Source organism: Gossypium hirsutum, chromosome A01 (assembly GCF_007990345.1).
Source record: "Gossypium hirsutum isolate 1008001.06 chromosome A01, Gossypium_hirsutum_v2.1, whole genome shotgun sequence".
In the NCBI taxonomy this organism is placed as follows: domain Eukaryota; kingdom Viridiplantae; phylum Streptophyta; class Magnoliopsida; order Malvales; family Malvaceae; genus Gossypium; species Gossypium hirsutum.
Window position 1 is genome coordinate 73,142,474 of NC_053424.1, and position 16,534 is coordinate 73,159,007.

At 33.7% G+C, this 16,534-nt stretch overlaps 1 protein-coding gene across 1 annotated transcript in view; it reads right to left on the bottom strand.

Moving 5' to 3' along the window:
- Window positions 1-16,236, bottom strand: part of LOC107934521 (cell polarity protein mor2) — a 28,097-nt gene extending 11,861 nt beyond the window's left edge. The window contains exons 1-8 of the mRNA XM_041088794.1: window positions 16,201-16,236; window positions 16,058-16,089; window positions 13,257-13,344; window positions 12,938-13,010; window positions 12,796-12,853; window positions 12,457-12,552; window positions 11,704-11,821; window positions 11,349-11,615 (exon numbers count right to left, since the gene is read on the bottom strand). Coding sequence (XP_040944728.1) covers window positions 11,349-11,615; window positions 11,704-11,821; window positions 12,457-12,552; window positions 12,796-12,853; window positions 12,938-13,010; window positions 13,257-13,344; window positions 16,058-16,089; window positions 16,201-16,236 — 768 coding nt within the window. The remainder of the gene's footprint in view (window positions 1-11,348; window positions 11,616-11,703; window positions 11,822-12,456; window positions 12,553-12,795; window positions 12,854-12,937; window positions 13,011-13,256; window positions 13,345-16,057; window positions 16,090-16,200) is intronic.
- Window positions 16,237-16,534: the final 298 nt, after the last annotated feature.

The following is a 16,534-nucleotide window of genomic DNA, read 5'->3' on the forward strand; positions in this document are numbered from 1 at the left end:
ACTCAACATCAGTGGACCATTCATCAGCTTGATGTTAAGTCTGCATTTCTCAATGGTTTCCTGGAAGAAGAGATCTACATCGAACAGCCTCAAGGATTTGTGGTCACTGGCAAAGAACACAAGGTGTACAGACTGAAAAAGGCTTTGTATGGCTTGAAACAGGCTCCTCGAGCCTGGTATGCTCGAATTGATTCTTACTTGCTCAGTTTGGAATTCGAGAGAAGTCTCAGTGAACCAACACTGTATGTGAAGAAGAACCAAGCTGAAACTCAGCTTATCCTGTCACTCTATGTTGATGATTTATTGGTGACTGGAGGAGATAGAAGAATGTTGGAAGATTTCAAAAGAAAAATGATGGAAATGTTTGAAATGTCTGATTTAGGCAGAATGAACTACTTCCTTGGAATGGAAGTGAAGCAAACAGCAAAGGGAATCTTTCTTAGTCAGAGTTCTTTTACTATGAAGATCCTGGATAAGTTCTCTATGAAGAACTGCAAGCCAACAAGCACACCAATGGCTGTTGGAGTGAAGCTTTCGAGGCAAGGGAGTGGTGAACCAATTTGCGAGACTATGTACAAAAGTCTCATTGGTAGTCTGTTGTATTTGACTGCAACAAGACCCGATATCATGTTTGCTGTTAGTGTGCTATCCAGATACATGAATTGCTGTAATGATCAGCACTTTCAAGCAGCTAAAAGAGTGCTTAGATACATCAAAGGCACCATTGATCATGGTGTATTGTTCAAAAGGGCTGAAAACATGAAGCTGATAGGCTATGTTGATAGTGACTGGGCTGGATCTTGTGATGACATGAGAAGCACATCTGGATATGCCTTTAGCCTTGGCTCAGGCATGTTTTGCTGGAGTTCTAAAAAGAAAAGTCTGGTAGCACAGTCAACAGCAGAAGCTGAATATGTTGCTGCTGCATCTGCTGTAAATCAAGCCATATGGCTTAGAAAACTCCTAGCTGATTTAAATCAAAATCAAGGAAAGGCAACAGAGATTTACTGTGACAACAAATCTGCTGTTGCAATTGCAAAGAATCCTATCTTTCATGGTAGAACAAAGCACTTCAACATCAAGCTACATGTCATAAGGGAGATGGAGCAAGCTCATGAAATCGAGCTGGTTCATTGCAATTCAGAAGAGCAAATTGCTGATATCTTTACAAAGGCACTCAATGTGTCTAAATTTGTTAAATTAAGAAGGCAATTAGGTGTCACTAGCATGGAAACTAAGGAGGAGTGTTGAATTTAGTTCCCATGCAAGACATGCAAAGGTGGCCATGCAAGGAGAAGTGGCAGCAAGTAGTCGAGCTATGAAGTGCAGAAACTGGAGCTTAAAGTTGCCTAACTACTTGTTATGTTTTGATTGTATTTTTAATTATTATTTTGTAATCTAGTTCATGTTGAACTAAGTTGGTAAACCTTATGATGTTTTTTGTTGATTGATTGACTGAAAAATCAGCAAAGAAACTTAAGCAAGCTGATTAATAATTTCCAATGTAAATTTAGTGGTGTTAGGTATGTCATTAGGTAAAGACTTGTTCATTTTGTTGTTGTTATCTATTATATGTAATGGCATTATGCCTTCTGGATTTGTTAATGAAAATATCAGCTCTTTTCATTCAAAATACTCTCTCTCTCAATTTCTTTTGTTTTTCATCCGCATGTGTTTCTGTTCTTGCTTCTGAGTTTGTTTCTTCAGCAAGGCTCGAGGCTTGCTATACAAGCAAGATTGAAAACAGTCTGTTGTTGTCTCTTTGCACCAACATATATAAATTTTTTATACATTGTAGGCGAAGAATGAAAAGAGGAGAGATTAATTTATGCAAGAAATTATTTACTCACTCTAACAGACTTACTTTAGCTAGAACCTGCATTTGATGCGAGTATTTTGATAACCAATTTTTTACTCTGACAAATAATTACAAGGCGATTCTTAATGATACAAATTTTAAACAACTTTTAAAGGGAAAAAGATACAAAACTTCAAGGGGAGAGAGTGAAAAGAGAAAAGCCATGAAAAAGCTTTGAAGCATCAATAATTTACAGAAATCCATAAAAACTCAATTTCTCCATCTCTGTTTTTGCTCTTTTTTTTATGATTAATTTTTGCATGAACTAAATTTCCTTACTAGGGTTCATATTTATCCATTTTTATTTTTTTATAATAGTTTGGTGAACTGTTAATTTGACAAAATTAAACAAATGTGAAAAATGACTTTACATTTTAGGTATGAATTTAATAACTTTTACTATAAATAAATGGGTTAAATCTTGATCTATAATTAAGATAAGAATATACAGCTAAAATTGCAATTTATTCTTAATCAATTTCATTTAGATCATTGGCATAAAAGTATAGCTTAATAATTAGATTAAATTTGTTGTTTAATTGCATGGAAGATAATTAAGGAATTTTTAATACCTATTTAGTAATCAACTTTATTAAGATAAACAAAGTGGAGATTAGAACAAATAACTATGCATTAGATGAAATTATAATCTTAAGATTTTATTATTATTTGATTATTTAATTAGATTTTAATTTTAATTTTATTTATTAATTTAATTTTAAAAATATTGTTGTTGATTTATTTAGATGAGTTACAGAATAATAATTGGTGATTAGCATTTAATAATTCTCCGTGGAAATTATGTTTTATAATACTTATTACAATATGTATACTTGTATATGCGATATTTATCCAATACCTTCCAATTTTATCTTTAGATGAATTATTTTAATTCACATATTCATAGTGTCATTTGCCTGAACTCTAACTTTATACTTGACCTTGCCATCACATTTCTCTTTTTCCTCATTAAGTCATTAGATTGCCAACTAGGAATGTATAATAGCTCAAAGTTGTCCTCCAGTCAACTAATGGTCTAGCATACTCAATGTCAGTAAAAGCTTCTATAGTCATGCCTTCTCACTTGAATAAAATTGTTTTTTAAGATCACCTTTCAAATACTGCAAAATTCTAAATAAGCCTTGAGATACATTTCCTTTGGATTGTGTATAAATTCTCTGCTACACTTAAAAAAAATATGATTTTTAGTATTGTATCTGTCAAATAGATTAATCTTATGACAAGTCTTTCGTAAGAATTTTTACCCACAACAAAGTCATTTTGAGCACCACATAGTGTATAGTTTTACTCAATTGTCAAATCAATTAATCTAAAACTCAACACTCCTACTTGCTTCAATAAATTAAGCAAGCTTTTCTACTCTGAAATAAAAATTCCTTGCTTTGAATGTGCTACTTCAATACCGAAAAAGTAATTTAACTTTCCAACTTCTTTGATGTCAAAATTTTTCAACATGAACCTTTTTAAATTTTGCATCTCCTCCGTATCATTACCTACTATGATAATATCATCCACATATACCAACAACACTATCATTCCCCTTAACTTTGAGTACCTTACAAACAAAATGTGACCTCCTTCACTTTATTTATATCCCAAGGTAGTTGTTACATCATAAATCTTTCAATCCAAGCCCTTAATTATTGTTTAAGCTATAGAGGTCTTTCAACTTACAGACCATACCGTTTTTCTAGATTTAAACCTAGAGGAATCTCTTACAAATCTCCTCTTTTAAATCGCTGTGGTGAAATTATTATTATTATTATTATTATTGTTATCATTATCATTTTTGCATCAAACTGTTGTACGTTCCACCCTAAATTTGCAGCCAATGACAACATGACACGTACCGTATTAATATTTGCATTAATTTAAAAGATATGAAGGTAATCAATGACATAGGTTTGAGCATACCATCTGGCAACCAATTTTGCCTTATACCTTTCTATTGAACCATTAGACTTGTGCTTCATCGAAAAAACCCATCTATGTTTAACAATTTTATTTCCTCTCGGCAATTCCACTAACTCTCGCATTTTGTTACTTTTAAGAGCTTCCATCCCCTTTATCATATCATTCTCTCACTTATCTCTTATTTCCTTAAACTTTTTGGTATAAGATTTGTGTGAAGATTGCTATGAAAGGCTTTATGGCTTTGGAATCATAAAAATGCCATTTGATCCATGGATCTGAAATCTATGGCACAAATCATTCAAGAAAGTTCCCTTGAGGCATTAACAAAAAAATTCTCAATTTTGTCCTCGTTGAACTCAAAAATTGAAGCTTGTGAGTTTTCTTCATTATACAAGCAAGCACTAGCCATATGTGGTAGTCCTTTGTCACATCTCTATTAATCATTAAGGGTTTTCCATTGAGTTTCTGTCACTTATCTCTTATGTAGGATGGTTCTAGCAGTATGTGCAATAATAAGTCCCTATTAAAAGACTTGGACAAATTAGAGTGTTTCTTACTACCTTTAAATTATTGCAAAACTTTATAATCATTTAATCTTGCAATCTTGGTGACAACAATAGATCCATTTCCCATCAATGTGTCCAACATAACACTTCGTCATTCTTCTTCAGTCCAAGTGATAAGATATTGCCTCATTCAAAGGTCAATCCTCCTTCCCTAAAATTTGGGCTCTTACAACATCAAACTCAGAATTGAGGCCTTAGGAAGTTGTAGATATGATCCTTTTCCATGAACTGCTTTAAGGCTGCAGTATCTCCTTTGGATGCACTAATAGATATCCATTTCCTACCATAGACCTAATAAGAGACTCAAATATTTAACAACAAATTGATTTTCATGCTTGGTTGTTGAAATTTGTCTTAACTTCACAGATTTGGACAATATCATTAACCTTGGAATATCTCAGCCTAATAAAATCCTAGATCTCTTTGGTAATGACAAGGAACATACACGTATCACTAATCTTCGAAAGCATCGATTCCACAACCATGGAATCCTGTACATCCTTTTCCTCTAATCTAGGATATTTTTTGAAAGTTTTGTGCCCAACAAATGACTTAATTTCCCTTGACCCTTCAAAGATGTATAAAGCAAATTGGGGACCATTTCAAATAATTCTTCCGTTCAATCGTTAAAATGACTAAATGATTTTCAAATTTTCAATGATTGAAGTAGTTGTGTTTTGAATCATGGTAGTCTTTAAGGTAGGACTAGTTTTAGTGGAATCTAACATGATTACTTAGAAATAAAGCAAACAAGGGTAAAGAAAGGAGTTGGGAATTGGATGAACAAAAGAAACCAGAAATTCAGCTAATAAAGAATCTTTTCAAGAAATAACCAAAAACATCTGATATCGTGTAGAGTATTAATATAATCATTAAAAAATTAGAGATGTTACAGACTCTTATGCACATAGTTATAATCTCTTTCACACTAGGGAAAAACATCACTTAACTAGTATCCTGCAAAAATAAGATTCCTATCTGATCTGTACAGTCTACCAAAACTCAAATAATCTAGTGCATTATCCGACAATAATGTTCAAGCATCATCAATATAAAAACTTTACAATGTTACAAAAAAGGAAAGAATACATTTTAAATAAAAATTCATATCTAATCTAAATGCATGGACAAATTTCTATCACTATACCTGAAAATATGTTCATGGAGAAATAAAATAAAGTATAGTATAGTAGTTAAGTAGGTACTTAAGCATTCTAATTTATAGAAATTGTTAATAATCTCAGAGAAAGTATGCAGTAAATAAACTTTTTTAAAATGATAATGTGTTTTGAATGATTAATTCCTTACTCCTCTCAAAATTCCAATTATAATGAAAATCAAAGAAACATACATGAAAGCAACACAAGTGAGAGCCCTAGTGAATCTGTTGAAGTTGGCTTCCATGCAACTCATGCAGCAAGGAGAAACACATGCAGTTGAGCCAAGCTTGCAGTAGCTGAAGCACGATGCTGCTGTTAAGTTTCATTTCTGTTTTGTTACTCTAATGATCTTTTTGTAATCAAGTTAGATTTGAAATTAGTTGGTAGCCCTTTCTTGATGTAATTAGGTGTTGATTGACTGAAAATTTAGCAAAGCAATATGTACAAGTTAATTTAGCAAGTTTCAATGTAATTTAGTAGTGCTAGGTAGTTGTTTAGGTGAAAACTTGATTGTTTTGACCAGCTTGTCTAGTATATGTAATGGCTTAATGCCTTTGTTCATTTTAAGTTAATGGAAATCAATTAGTTTTCATCCATTTACTCTACATTTTTCTTTGCATTCAATTCGGTTCTATTCTCAAGCAAATTTCTGCTTTGTTTCTTCTCCAAGTCATGAATCTTGCTCTTCAAGTTTTAACTGAACTAGCTTACTTGTTGTTCATAACACCAACAATTGGTATCTAGAGCTATTGTCTCAGTGGACCTGTTACACTTCAGCTTTAAAATCGATGGCTATATCAGGCTTCTCACCAGTTGCACCACCAATCTTCAATGGAAAGGGCTATCACATATGGGTGGTCAAGATAAAGACCTACCTATAGGCATTTGATCTGTGGGAGGTTGTAAACTCGAATCCTGAACCAGCACCATTAAGAGCCAATCCAACAGTGGCTCAGATAAGGCAGCATGCTGATGAAAGGACTAAGAGGCACAAAGCTATGTCCTGCATTCAAAATTGTGTATCAGATGTCATCTTCACCAGAATTATGGCCTGTGAAACACCAAAGCAGGCTTGGGACAGATTGAAAGAGGAGTTTCAAGGGGCAGAGAGGACAAGGCAGCAACAGTTATTAAACTTGAGAAGAGATTTTGAGAACATGAAGATGAAGGAGGAGGAAAATGTTAAGTAGTATTTAGATAGGATCACGGGTGTAATAAACAGCATAAGATTGCTAAGAGAGCAGTTCAGTGAAGCAATGATAGTGGAGAAAGTGATCTCTACTTTACTTGAGAGGTATGAGGCTAAAATTTCTTCCCTCGAAGACTCAAAGGATCTGAAAACCATCTCATTAACTGAGCTAATTAATGCTCTGTAGGCACAAGAGCAAAAAAGGGCCAGCAAACTAGAGGAGCACCAAGAAGGTGTCTTCTAAGCTAAAACTAAGCCATCCTCGAGCACCTCTGCCTACAAAGGCAAAAAGACTTGGAGGTACAAGTCTAAGTCAGAAACTCTAAGAAGAAGGGTCCAACCCTGCAGGCATGTCAAAAAGTCTGGTCATCTTGAAACAAATTGCTGGTTCAGGCTAGAAGTACAGTGCCAACACTGTAAAAAGATAGGGCATGTTGAAAGGGTTTGCAAAAACAAGGGCAAACCAAGACAGAACCAACCCCAGCAGTTAAAGGTTGAGACTCGAGTAGCAAAATAAGACAGTGACCATGATGAGCAAGTTTTTGCTGTGTCATGCTTAGCTGCTCAGAAGCAGGTCACAAATGGATGGCTCTTAGATAGTGGTTGCACCAACCATATGTCACTAAATGCTGCTATCTTCAAGTCATTAGATAGAAGCTGCAAAACCAAGGTAAATGTTGGTAATGGCCACTTTATCAAGGTAGAAGGTAAAGGAGATGTGTTGATATGCACTCCTACAGGTAACAAGCTTATTTCAAATGTGTTGCTTGTGCCTGAGATTGACAGAAATCTTCTTAGCATAGCTCAATTGCTAGAGAAAGGCTATTCTATTGTATTCAAGGGTAAAGAGTGTCAAATCAGTGATCCAAGTGGATCCAGGCTCATGTTAGTAGCAATGACTGACAAAAGCTTTGTTGTGAACTGGAATAAGGGTCTACACACTGCCTACACAACCTCACCAGATGAATCTAAGTTTTGGCACTAAAGGCTTGGTCATGCCAACTACAGATCAATAGATCAACTAACCAAGGAAGATCTGGTTGAGAACTTCATCAACTCAGTTGAGAAGGAGGATGTTTGTGAGGTATGTCAGCTAAGAAAATAGACCAGGCTACCATTTCCTTCAAACAAGGCATGGAGAGCCTCAGAAAGGCTGCAGCTTGTGCACACTGATGTGTATGGCCCCATGAAGACTAAATCACTGAATGAAAGTAGGTACTTCATTCTGTTTATTGATGATTACTCAAGATTTTGCTAGATTTATTTCTTGAAGCACAAATCAGAGGTGGCCTCAGTGTTTTGGAAGTTTAAAGCTGCCGCGGAAACTAAAATAGGCTTCAAGCTCAAGACCCTAAGGTCTGATAATGGAACTGAGTATACCTCAGCTTAGTTTCAAGCCTTTTGTGCTAAAACAGGCATTAAACATTAGCTTACTAACATTTACACACCTCAACAGAATAGTGTAAGTGAAAGAAAGAACAGGGGCTTGATGGATATGGCCAGGTGCCTATTATTTGAGAAGAATTTGACCAAAACCTTGTGAGTTGAAGCAATTAACACAGCTGTGTACATTCAAAATAGGCTCCCAACCAAGGCTTTATCTAAGAAGACTCCATTTAAGGCTTGGTTCAGGTTCAAACCTTCACTGGCTCACCTGAGGGTCTTTGGAAGCATATGTTATGCACATGTTCCAGTAGTGAAGATGGACAAGTTGGCCAAGAAGGCTCAACCCGGTATTTTGGTAGGCCATAGCAAATCAAGAAAGGCTATAGGATCTTGGACCCTTCAACAAACAAAGTGCTTGTGAGTAGAGATGTTGTCTTCGATGAGAAATAAATGCTGGAATTGGGAGAAGAATGAGCCAGAGACAGTTACTGAAGACCTTATAGTAGATCAGACTGTGGCTAATCAGAATGGTCCTGAAATAGACATAGATGAGAACCAGTCAAGGGCACTAGATCTTTGGCTGAGATTTATAAAAGGGCTCAAGTGGCTAAGGTAGAACCAAACTGTTTTGAGGAAGCAGAAGCTCACCAAGACTAGAAACAGGCCATGACTGATTAAATCAATATGATTGAGAAGAACTAAACATGGGAACTAGTTGAGAAACCAGCTAACAACAAGGTTATTGGGGTAAAATGGCTATTTCGAGCCAAGCACAATGTTGATGGGAACTTGAACAAGCTGAAAGTAAGGCTAGTTGTCAAAGGGTTTAACCAGAAGTATGGTTTGGATTACTTAGAGATTTTTTCACCAGTGGCCAGGCTAGACACCATTAGACTACTAGTTGCCTTAGCAGCACAGTTGCAATGGAAAATCCACCAGCTCGGTATGAAGTCAGCCTTTCTTAATGGATTCATTAAAGAAGAGATCTATGTTGAGCAACCTCAAGGTTTCGAAGAGGCTGATAAAGAAGGCATGGTTTATAGATTGAAGAAAGCCTTGTATGGCTTGAAACAGGCACCAAGGGCCTAGTATAGCAGAATTGATGGTTACTTGGTCAGTTTGGGATTTAAAAGGAGTATTAGTGAGCGAACATTGTATGTTAAGAATGAATGAATAGAAACTTAGCTTATTCTATTCTTATATGTTGATGACCTATTGGTGACAGGAGGAGACCAAGAAATGTTGGCTGATTTCAAAGCCAAAATGCAACAGATGTTTGAGATGTCTGATTTGGGACAAATGTCCTACTTCCTTGGCATAGAAATATCCCAAACTCAAAGTGGAATCTCTTTGAGTCAGAAAGTATTTATAATGAATATTCTGACCAAGTTCTCTATGCTGAATTACAAGAGAACAAACATATCAATTATTATTGGAGAAAAGCTATCGAGCCAAGGTGATTTTGAATAGGTTAGTGAATCTGTTTATAGAAGCCTAGTTGGTTGCTTGCTATATTTGGCTACCAAGATTTATACACTGCTGCAATGAAAATCACTTTAAAGCTGCAAAAAGGGTGTTCAGGTACAGCAAAGGTAGCCTAAGTTATGGAATGCTATATAGGAAGGTTGAAAACTTTAAACTGGTTGGCTATGCTGATAGTGATTGAGTTGGCTCAATGGATGATATGAAAAGTACCTTAGGGTATGTTTTTTCTCTCGGCTCAGCCATTTTCTGTTGGAGTTCGAAGAAGCAATCTATTGTTGCTCAGTCAACAGTAGAAGCAGAATATGCGGCAGCTGCAGGAGCTGTGAACCAAGCCATATGGCTAAGGAAGATCTTAGCTGATATGAATCTGCACCAAAGGAAAGTAACAGAGATCTATTGTGACAACCAATCTGCTGTTGCAATTGCAAAGAATCCAGTATTCCATGGGAGGACAAAGCACTTCAAGATTAAGTTCTATTTTGTTAGGGAGATGGAGCAAGCTCAAGAAGTAAAACTGATTCATTGCAATTTTGAAGAACAATTGGCAGACATTTTGACAAAGCCCCTTAGTGTGTCAAGGTTCGACAAATTAAGAAAGCAAATGGGAGTTTGCAGCATGGAAACCAAAGAGAAGTGTTGAAGTTGGCCTCCATGCAGCTCATGCAGCATGGAGAAGCACATGCAATTCAGCCAAGTTTGTAGAAGCTGAAGCACGATGCTACTGTTAAGTTTCATTTCCATTTTGTTACTCTAATGATCTTTTTGTAATCAAGTTAGATTTGAACTTAGTTGTTAACTCTTTCTTGATGCAATTAGGTGTTGATTGACTGAAAATTCAGCAAAGCAATATGTACAAGTTAATTTAGCAAGTTTCAATGTAATTTAGTGGTGTTAGGTAGTTGTTTAGGTGAAAACTTGATTGTTTTAACCAGCTTGTCTAGTATATGTAATGGCTTAATGCCTTTGTTCATTTTAAGTTAATGGAAATCAATTAGTTTTCATCCATATACTCTCTATTTTTCTTTTCATTTAATTCAGTTTTGTTCTCAAGCAAATTTCTACTTGTTTCTTCTCTAAGTCACAAATCTTGCTCTTTAAGTTTTAATTGAACTAGCTTACTTCTTGTTCATAACACCAACAGAATCTTTCTTTTCTTTCCAACTAAGCATTAGCATATAAATATAACTAATCCTACACAGTTGAGAGTCCTAGTAAACCTTTCTTTTCACTTTAACTAAGCATTGAAATTTAAAAATAACTAATTCTACACTTGTACTGCTTATCATGAACTTGGTGGTGAAAGGAGGAATAAGGCCCTTAGAAAGGGATAAAAGTTTTATTACTACTCTCTCTACATTAGGAATTCTACAGAAACAAAATTCTTAGAATTTCTCTTCCTTTATAACTAATTTACTAATTTTTTCCCTAGTTTTTTAGGGTGTGAAATCTAGAACATTAACGAGTAAAAATGGAGAACATATAAAGACCTACCAACAACAAAGTGACATAAAAAAATATGTTCAACAATGTAATATCTCCTTTACCAAATAACACAACTTCTTATTTTATGATTGAGTAGATTTCATTTTTGCCTTAAGCCTTAGAAGCATCTATTAGAGATTAGTCAATTTATTCCTATAGACTGTGTAACTGGTAGATGATATTTTTTAAGCTGTGAAGTAGAATTAAAGGCTAACCTTTATTCTGTTATCTTATTAGACAACCAATTCAAAATTCTAAGAAAAATAAAAAAAAACAGATGCCCTTACACCTATATGTTTGCTCTGTTTGTCCATCCAATGCATGAGGTTCTCTCTGATTCGTCCAACAGCTTCATACCATAGAGTGAGAGCAAGGTCTACACCTGTAGGAGGCCATTGGTTTTTCCCACTATCTGCAAGTGGTGCTAGAATGTTTGAAAGCATGTTGCATAGTGCATGATACAACTCACTTTTTCGTTTATGTGGAGCACGGTTAAGAGGATTTGCTTTTGCCACGAAAAAAGCTGATGCATTCAATCCTCCCTCAGTTTTAACCTGGAAACTAGTTATTGTCAAACGCTGGTCATCATGATGTCTTTTTCTTTGAGGTAAGAGAAAAACATAAAAACAAAATGTATCATACCCCTAGCTTTAGGTAGCGCATCCCATTTATAATACTAAGTGTTTCACTTCTGGCAACACTACTATCTATTCGACGAGTATTAGATTCCATGAAAAAGCGCTCAGTTACAGAAGTAAACCTGTGAAAAAAAACAATTAATACGTATTAATAGAATAACTTTGGATACCTACCATTAAGCATTTCACCTATTTTTAAAATAAGTTTTCAGTCATAGCTTAGATCTTTAAGAAGTCTAGAAATAATCAAAAACATGATTCTCTTTTGTAGATACATGAAAAGTAGATAGTTATTCTCATGCATAGTAGATTAAACATAGTAAAACAAACAACTAAGTTACAAATAAACTCTTCCCTTCACTCACTAATATTACCTTTGTTTTGAGTACATGGAAAACCTATTGGGTTTGAGCCAGAATATGTAAAAGAAGGTATTCCATGAACCTAATACCAACCTTTCAATCCCGAATGCTCTAATTTAAGATATCCAATATATATTCCAAGACTGTTCATGAGAAAAAAAAAGGAAAATAGAATAAATCCCCTAGAGATGTCCTCTAGTAGACAACATTATTACCATTTTTTGACGTATAGATCTGATTCTTCATCAGATATTTCTCACTAATGGGGAGGGGGAAATATCATCAAACAAATTTCTTCCAAAAGATTTCATCAACCGTTTTATACTGGTATGACAAGTACAACATAAACAACATCCCCATCAAATTCTAATGCCACCAAACAGTAACACAAGTACCTGATCCGAGATAAGGCGCCTAGGAGTTGTGCAACTAAGTCAAGAAGGAGACTCCGCAAATCAACTAGTGAGGGATAGTCAACCTGACTAACAACCCTATAATAAGAATGTATTTTCAAATCAATAATCCAGCGAGATCAAGCTAAATAAATTGTTCAAAAAATTAATCTATGCAAACCCTATATTATAATAATACTTCAATGACTATAATATAATTAATGACAACGAATACAAGCTAATGCCTATAATTTTTATATAACACCTGAGCACTAAAAAGAACATAATTAAATCCACAACTTCAATTTGAGCAAGTCTAGACTTATCTTTTCACTGCCTTACCTGTCAGCATTGATTAACCAATCAAAAACAAAGTTCTCAAGACCAGACCAAAGCTTCTCTGCAATGAAATTCTAACATTTCACCAAAATTTCGATAAAAAAAATGTAGAATTGCAAATGGGAAAAAATGGAAATGAACAAACCAGTAAGTCCTTCTTGTGGACAGCACTCAACAAAACAAATACAAGCTGAACAGAAAATGCACTCCACAGCAAGCTGGTCCCCATAATGACAAATTAAACTCACAGTGAATTAAACAGGATAATTAAAACCATTAGGCAAATTTAAAAAAGCTAAAAGGTAAGCATCATTATATAATGGGTCTAACATTCATATTTAGTTTCCTTTAACTTGCTATTTCTTTCTTTTGGATGGAAAAAAGACACTTTTTACAAGCCATTGAATGAATTAAAAAAATGAGCTTTACGTAGTAAAATCTATAAGCTATTAAAGAATACAAACCTTTCTCTGGAAAGTAGATGCATCATTTGCACCCTTTGGGGGTTCACTGCAACCAAGATCACAAAAGTAAAAGTAAGACAATGAAATCCTATAGTCATAAAACAATTAGAATTAATGACCATATGACTTGATTAAACGACATTAACTTCACATTGGCTTAAAGAAAACATGAGATGATTGATTATTAATTATTGAATTAAGTATATTGATACTCATACTTAACCTGTAAAGTAAAGTCCACTTTAACTCAAAAGCCTTACTATTTTGTCCCACTAAAGGCACTTCACAAGTATAGGTTTAAGTCTCCACATATAAATTATAACAAATCCTCTAAGTTTTTCAAACTGGGATTAGGGTGTTACAAACTCCCCCATTAAAGCTTGACATCCCAACTAAACCCAACATGAAACATACGAAACCAAAATCAGACAAAGAGTTGGGATTCTAGAGATGGCTCTCATTATGTAGCATTTATCTCTCTCAGGGTTTTAGAGGTGCTTTTCACGATATAACATTTACCTCCCGTATTCTAACTTAATTGATTTGATACTACTTTTAGATACCCAAAATAACTTACAAGGTACTATCCACTTCAAACTAAAAGTTTGACGATTTTTCCCTAAATGTGCATTGCAGGCATGGAATTAAACTTTACATATTTATCATAGTAGATCTTCAAAGTTTCCCAACATAGTAATAAGGTGTTACAAGCTTTTTCTGATTAAAGTTTGACATCTTTGTCAAGCTCAACATAAAGTAAACAATACTAGGATCACATCATTTTAGAGGTGGCTCCCACACAACACATGGCTCTTATATTCTTATTGGTTGTTTCTCTAGTACCATTAACATGTGAGGTATTGTTAACTTTGACATAAAAATCCTTATAGTTTTGTGTGCGTGTGTGTATGTATATATGATAGTGGATCCTTTGAACTTTTCCACTCTTTTTTTTTTGTATGAAAAGTAGTATTAAACTATCAATTTCGTCTTGTTTTACTTTAAAACAAGATATCAATCAATAATATTACAGTTAAAAATAATATAAGAGACAAATGATACTAAGACAAATCACTATTAGAAACTAAAAATAGATTTTAGAATAAGAATTTGTAAGAAGAGTTAAATGGTAAAGTAAATAAGAAAATGATCTACCTTTCTCGCCATCTTAGAAGGGTTTCTAGAAGAGGAATAGGCATATGTTGTGCAACCATAGCCAAGGAATCTAGTACTTGTTCATAAGCAGGGTCGGATGGTCGAAGACACTGTCCATCCTAAAATTTCAATAGGAAGAACAAAAATATTTTTTTAAGTGTATAAAATGCTAGAACCGAAATAACAAAACACTACGAGAATGAAAGAATGAAATTCTATGTATTATACACCATCAAATAATACATATATATAGGGGTGAGCAAAACTCGATTTGATTCGAAAAAATGAAAAAAAAAGTTCAATTTCAAGTTAATTGAATCGAGTTATTGGAATTATTCGAGTCAACTCGAATAACTCAGTTCGAGTTTCGAGTTCGAGTCTTGTTGAATTTCACAATTTGAATAACTCAAATAATTCAAATAATAGAATGGTGTAAATACATTTTTGATCTCTATCAACTTTGAAAATAAGCAAATTGATTTCTCTTAACAAAAATTACAAATAAAATCAAAATATTTATAAAAAATTCAAAATTTATATTTAAAAAATATATAATTTTTTTAAAAATTCTAAAAAAATATTTTAAAAAAAGTTACAATTTTAAAATGTTTCTAAATAATAATTTTGGGGACCTAATTAATGATTCAAATTTATCATACTCAACTATCTTATTTTTTTATTATTTTTCTTTGAAATATTTTTCAAATATATAAATGGTTTGTGCTCTAACATAGAATTTGTTATACTATAACAATGTTTTTATTTGACAAGTTCAATTTTTTTTAATTTAACTCGAACAATTTCACTCGATTCGAATTTTATCCTGATTCGAAAAAATTTCAAATTGAGTTAGGATGATAAAATAGAACTTGTGAACTTTATTAACTCGAAATTTTTCACTCAATTCGATTGAATTATATATATACAAGTTAGAACCTACTTTATGAGGAAAGAAATAAAATAAAATCAAATCACAATAAAATCAAATCCCTAATAATTAGCTAACCTACAATTACATATCTACACATTCTTTAACACTCTCCCTCAAACTGGAGCATGGATATTAATCTTGCCCATCTTGTTACAAATATAATTAATACAAGGTCCATTAAGAGTTTCTAAAAGATATCTCCTAATATATCTCTTATTTTGACATAACTTATTGACATAAGTTTTTATTGAATCTTCTCACGAGTGAAATGACAGCCGATTTCAATATGCTTGGTTCGCTTATGAACTACTGGATCGAAAGATATATGAAGAGCAACTTGATTGTCACACCATTTTTTTACTAGTAATGACACTTTAAAACTCAGTTCATTCAACAACTATTATAACCACATAATATCACACATAGATTGTGTCATAACTCTGTATTTAGATTTTGCACTAAACTGGGAAACTACACTCTGCTTCTTGCTTTCCAAGAAATTAGATTCCCACACAAAAAAACACAAAAATTTATTTATCTATCTTCAATCTTACCCAATCTACATATATGAAGCATTCAATATATATGTTCCCATAGTTCTAATATAGAAATCATGAATTGGAACCCCTTTTAGCTAACATAAGATTTTTTCTAATGCTACCCAATGTGACGAGTAAATGTGAGATAAGTCAATTTCCTAACTAGTCCGCTATACCTCTCAGGATCCTCAAAAGGATCACTATCTTTCTACATAATTTGCAAATTGGAATCCATCAGTATGTAACAAGGTTGGCATCTCGACTTTCTAGTTTTTTTCAAGTAAGTCAATGATATATTTCCTCCTAAACAAGAACATACCTTTCTTACTCCTAGTAACTTCAACTCCAATAACATATCTCATCTACCATAAATCATTAATTTCTCTTAAACAAGAACATACCTTTCTTACTCCTAGTAACTTCAACTCCAATAACATATCTCAACTACCTTAAATCATTCATTTGAAAATAAGTATAAAAGAATGATTTCAAAGCAAGAATGTCAACATCATCACTCCTTGTAATAAAAATATCATCAACATAAACTACTAGTAGAATTATACTTGGCTCTGAGTGTTTGTATAAAACCAAGTGACCACAACAACTTTTTTGTAAACCAAAATCTCAAATCACCTCACTAAAACTTCTAAACC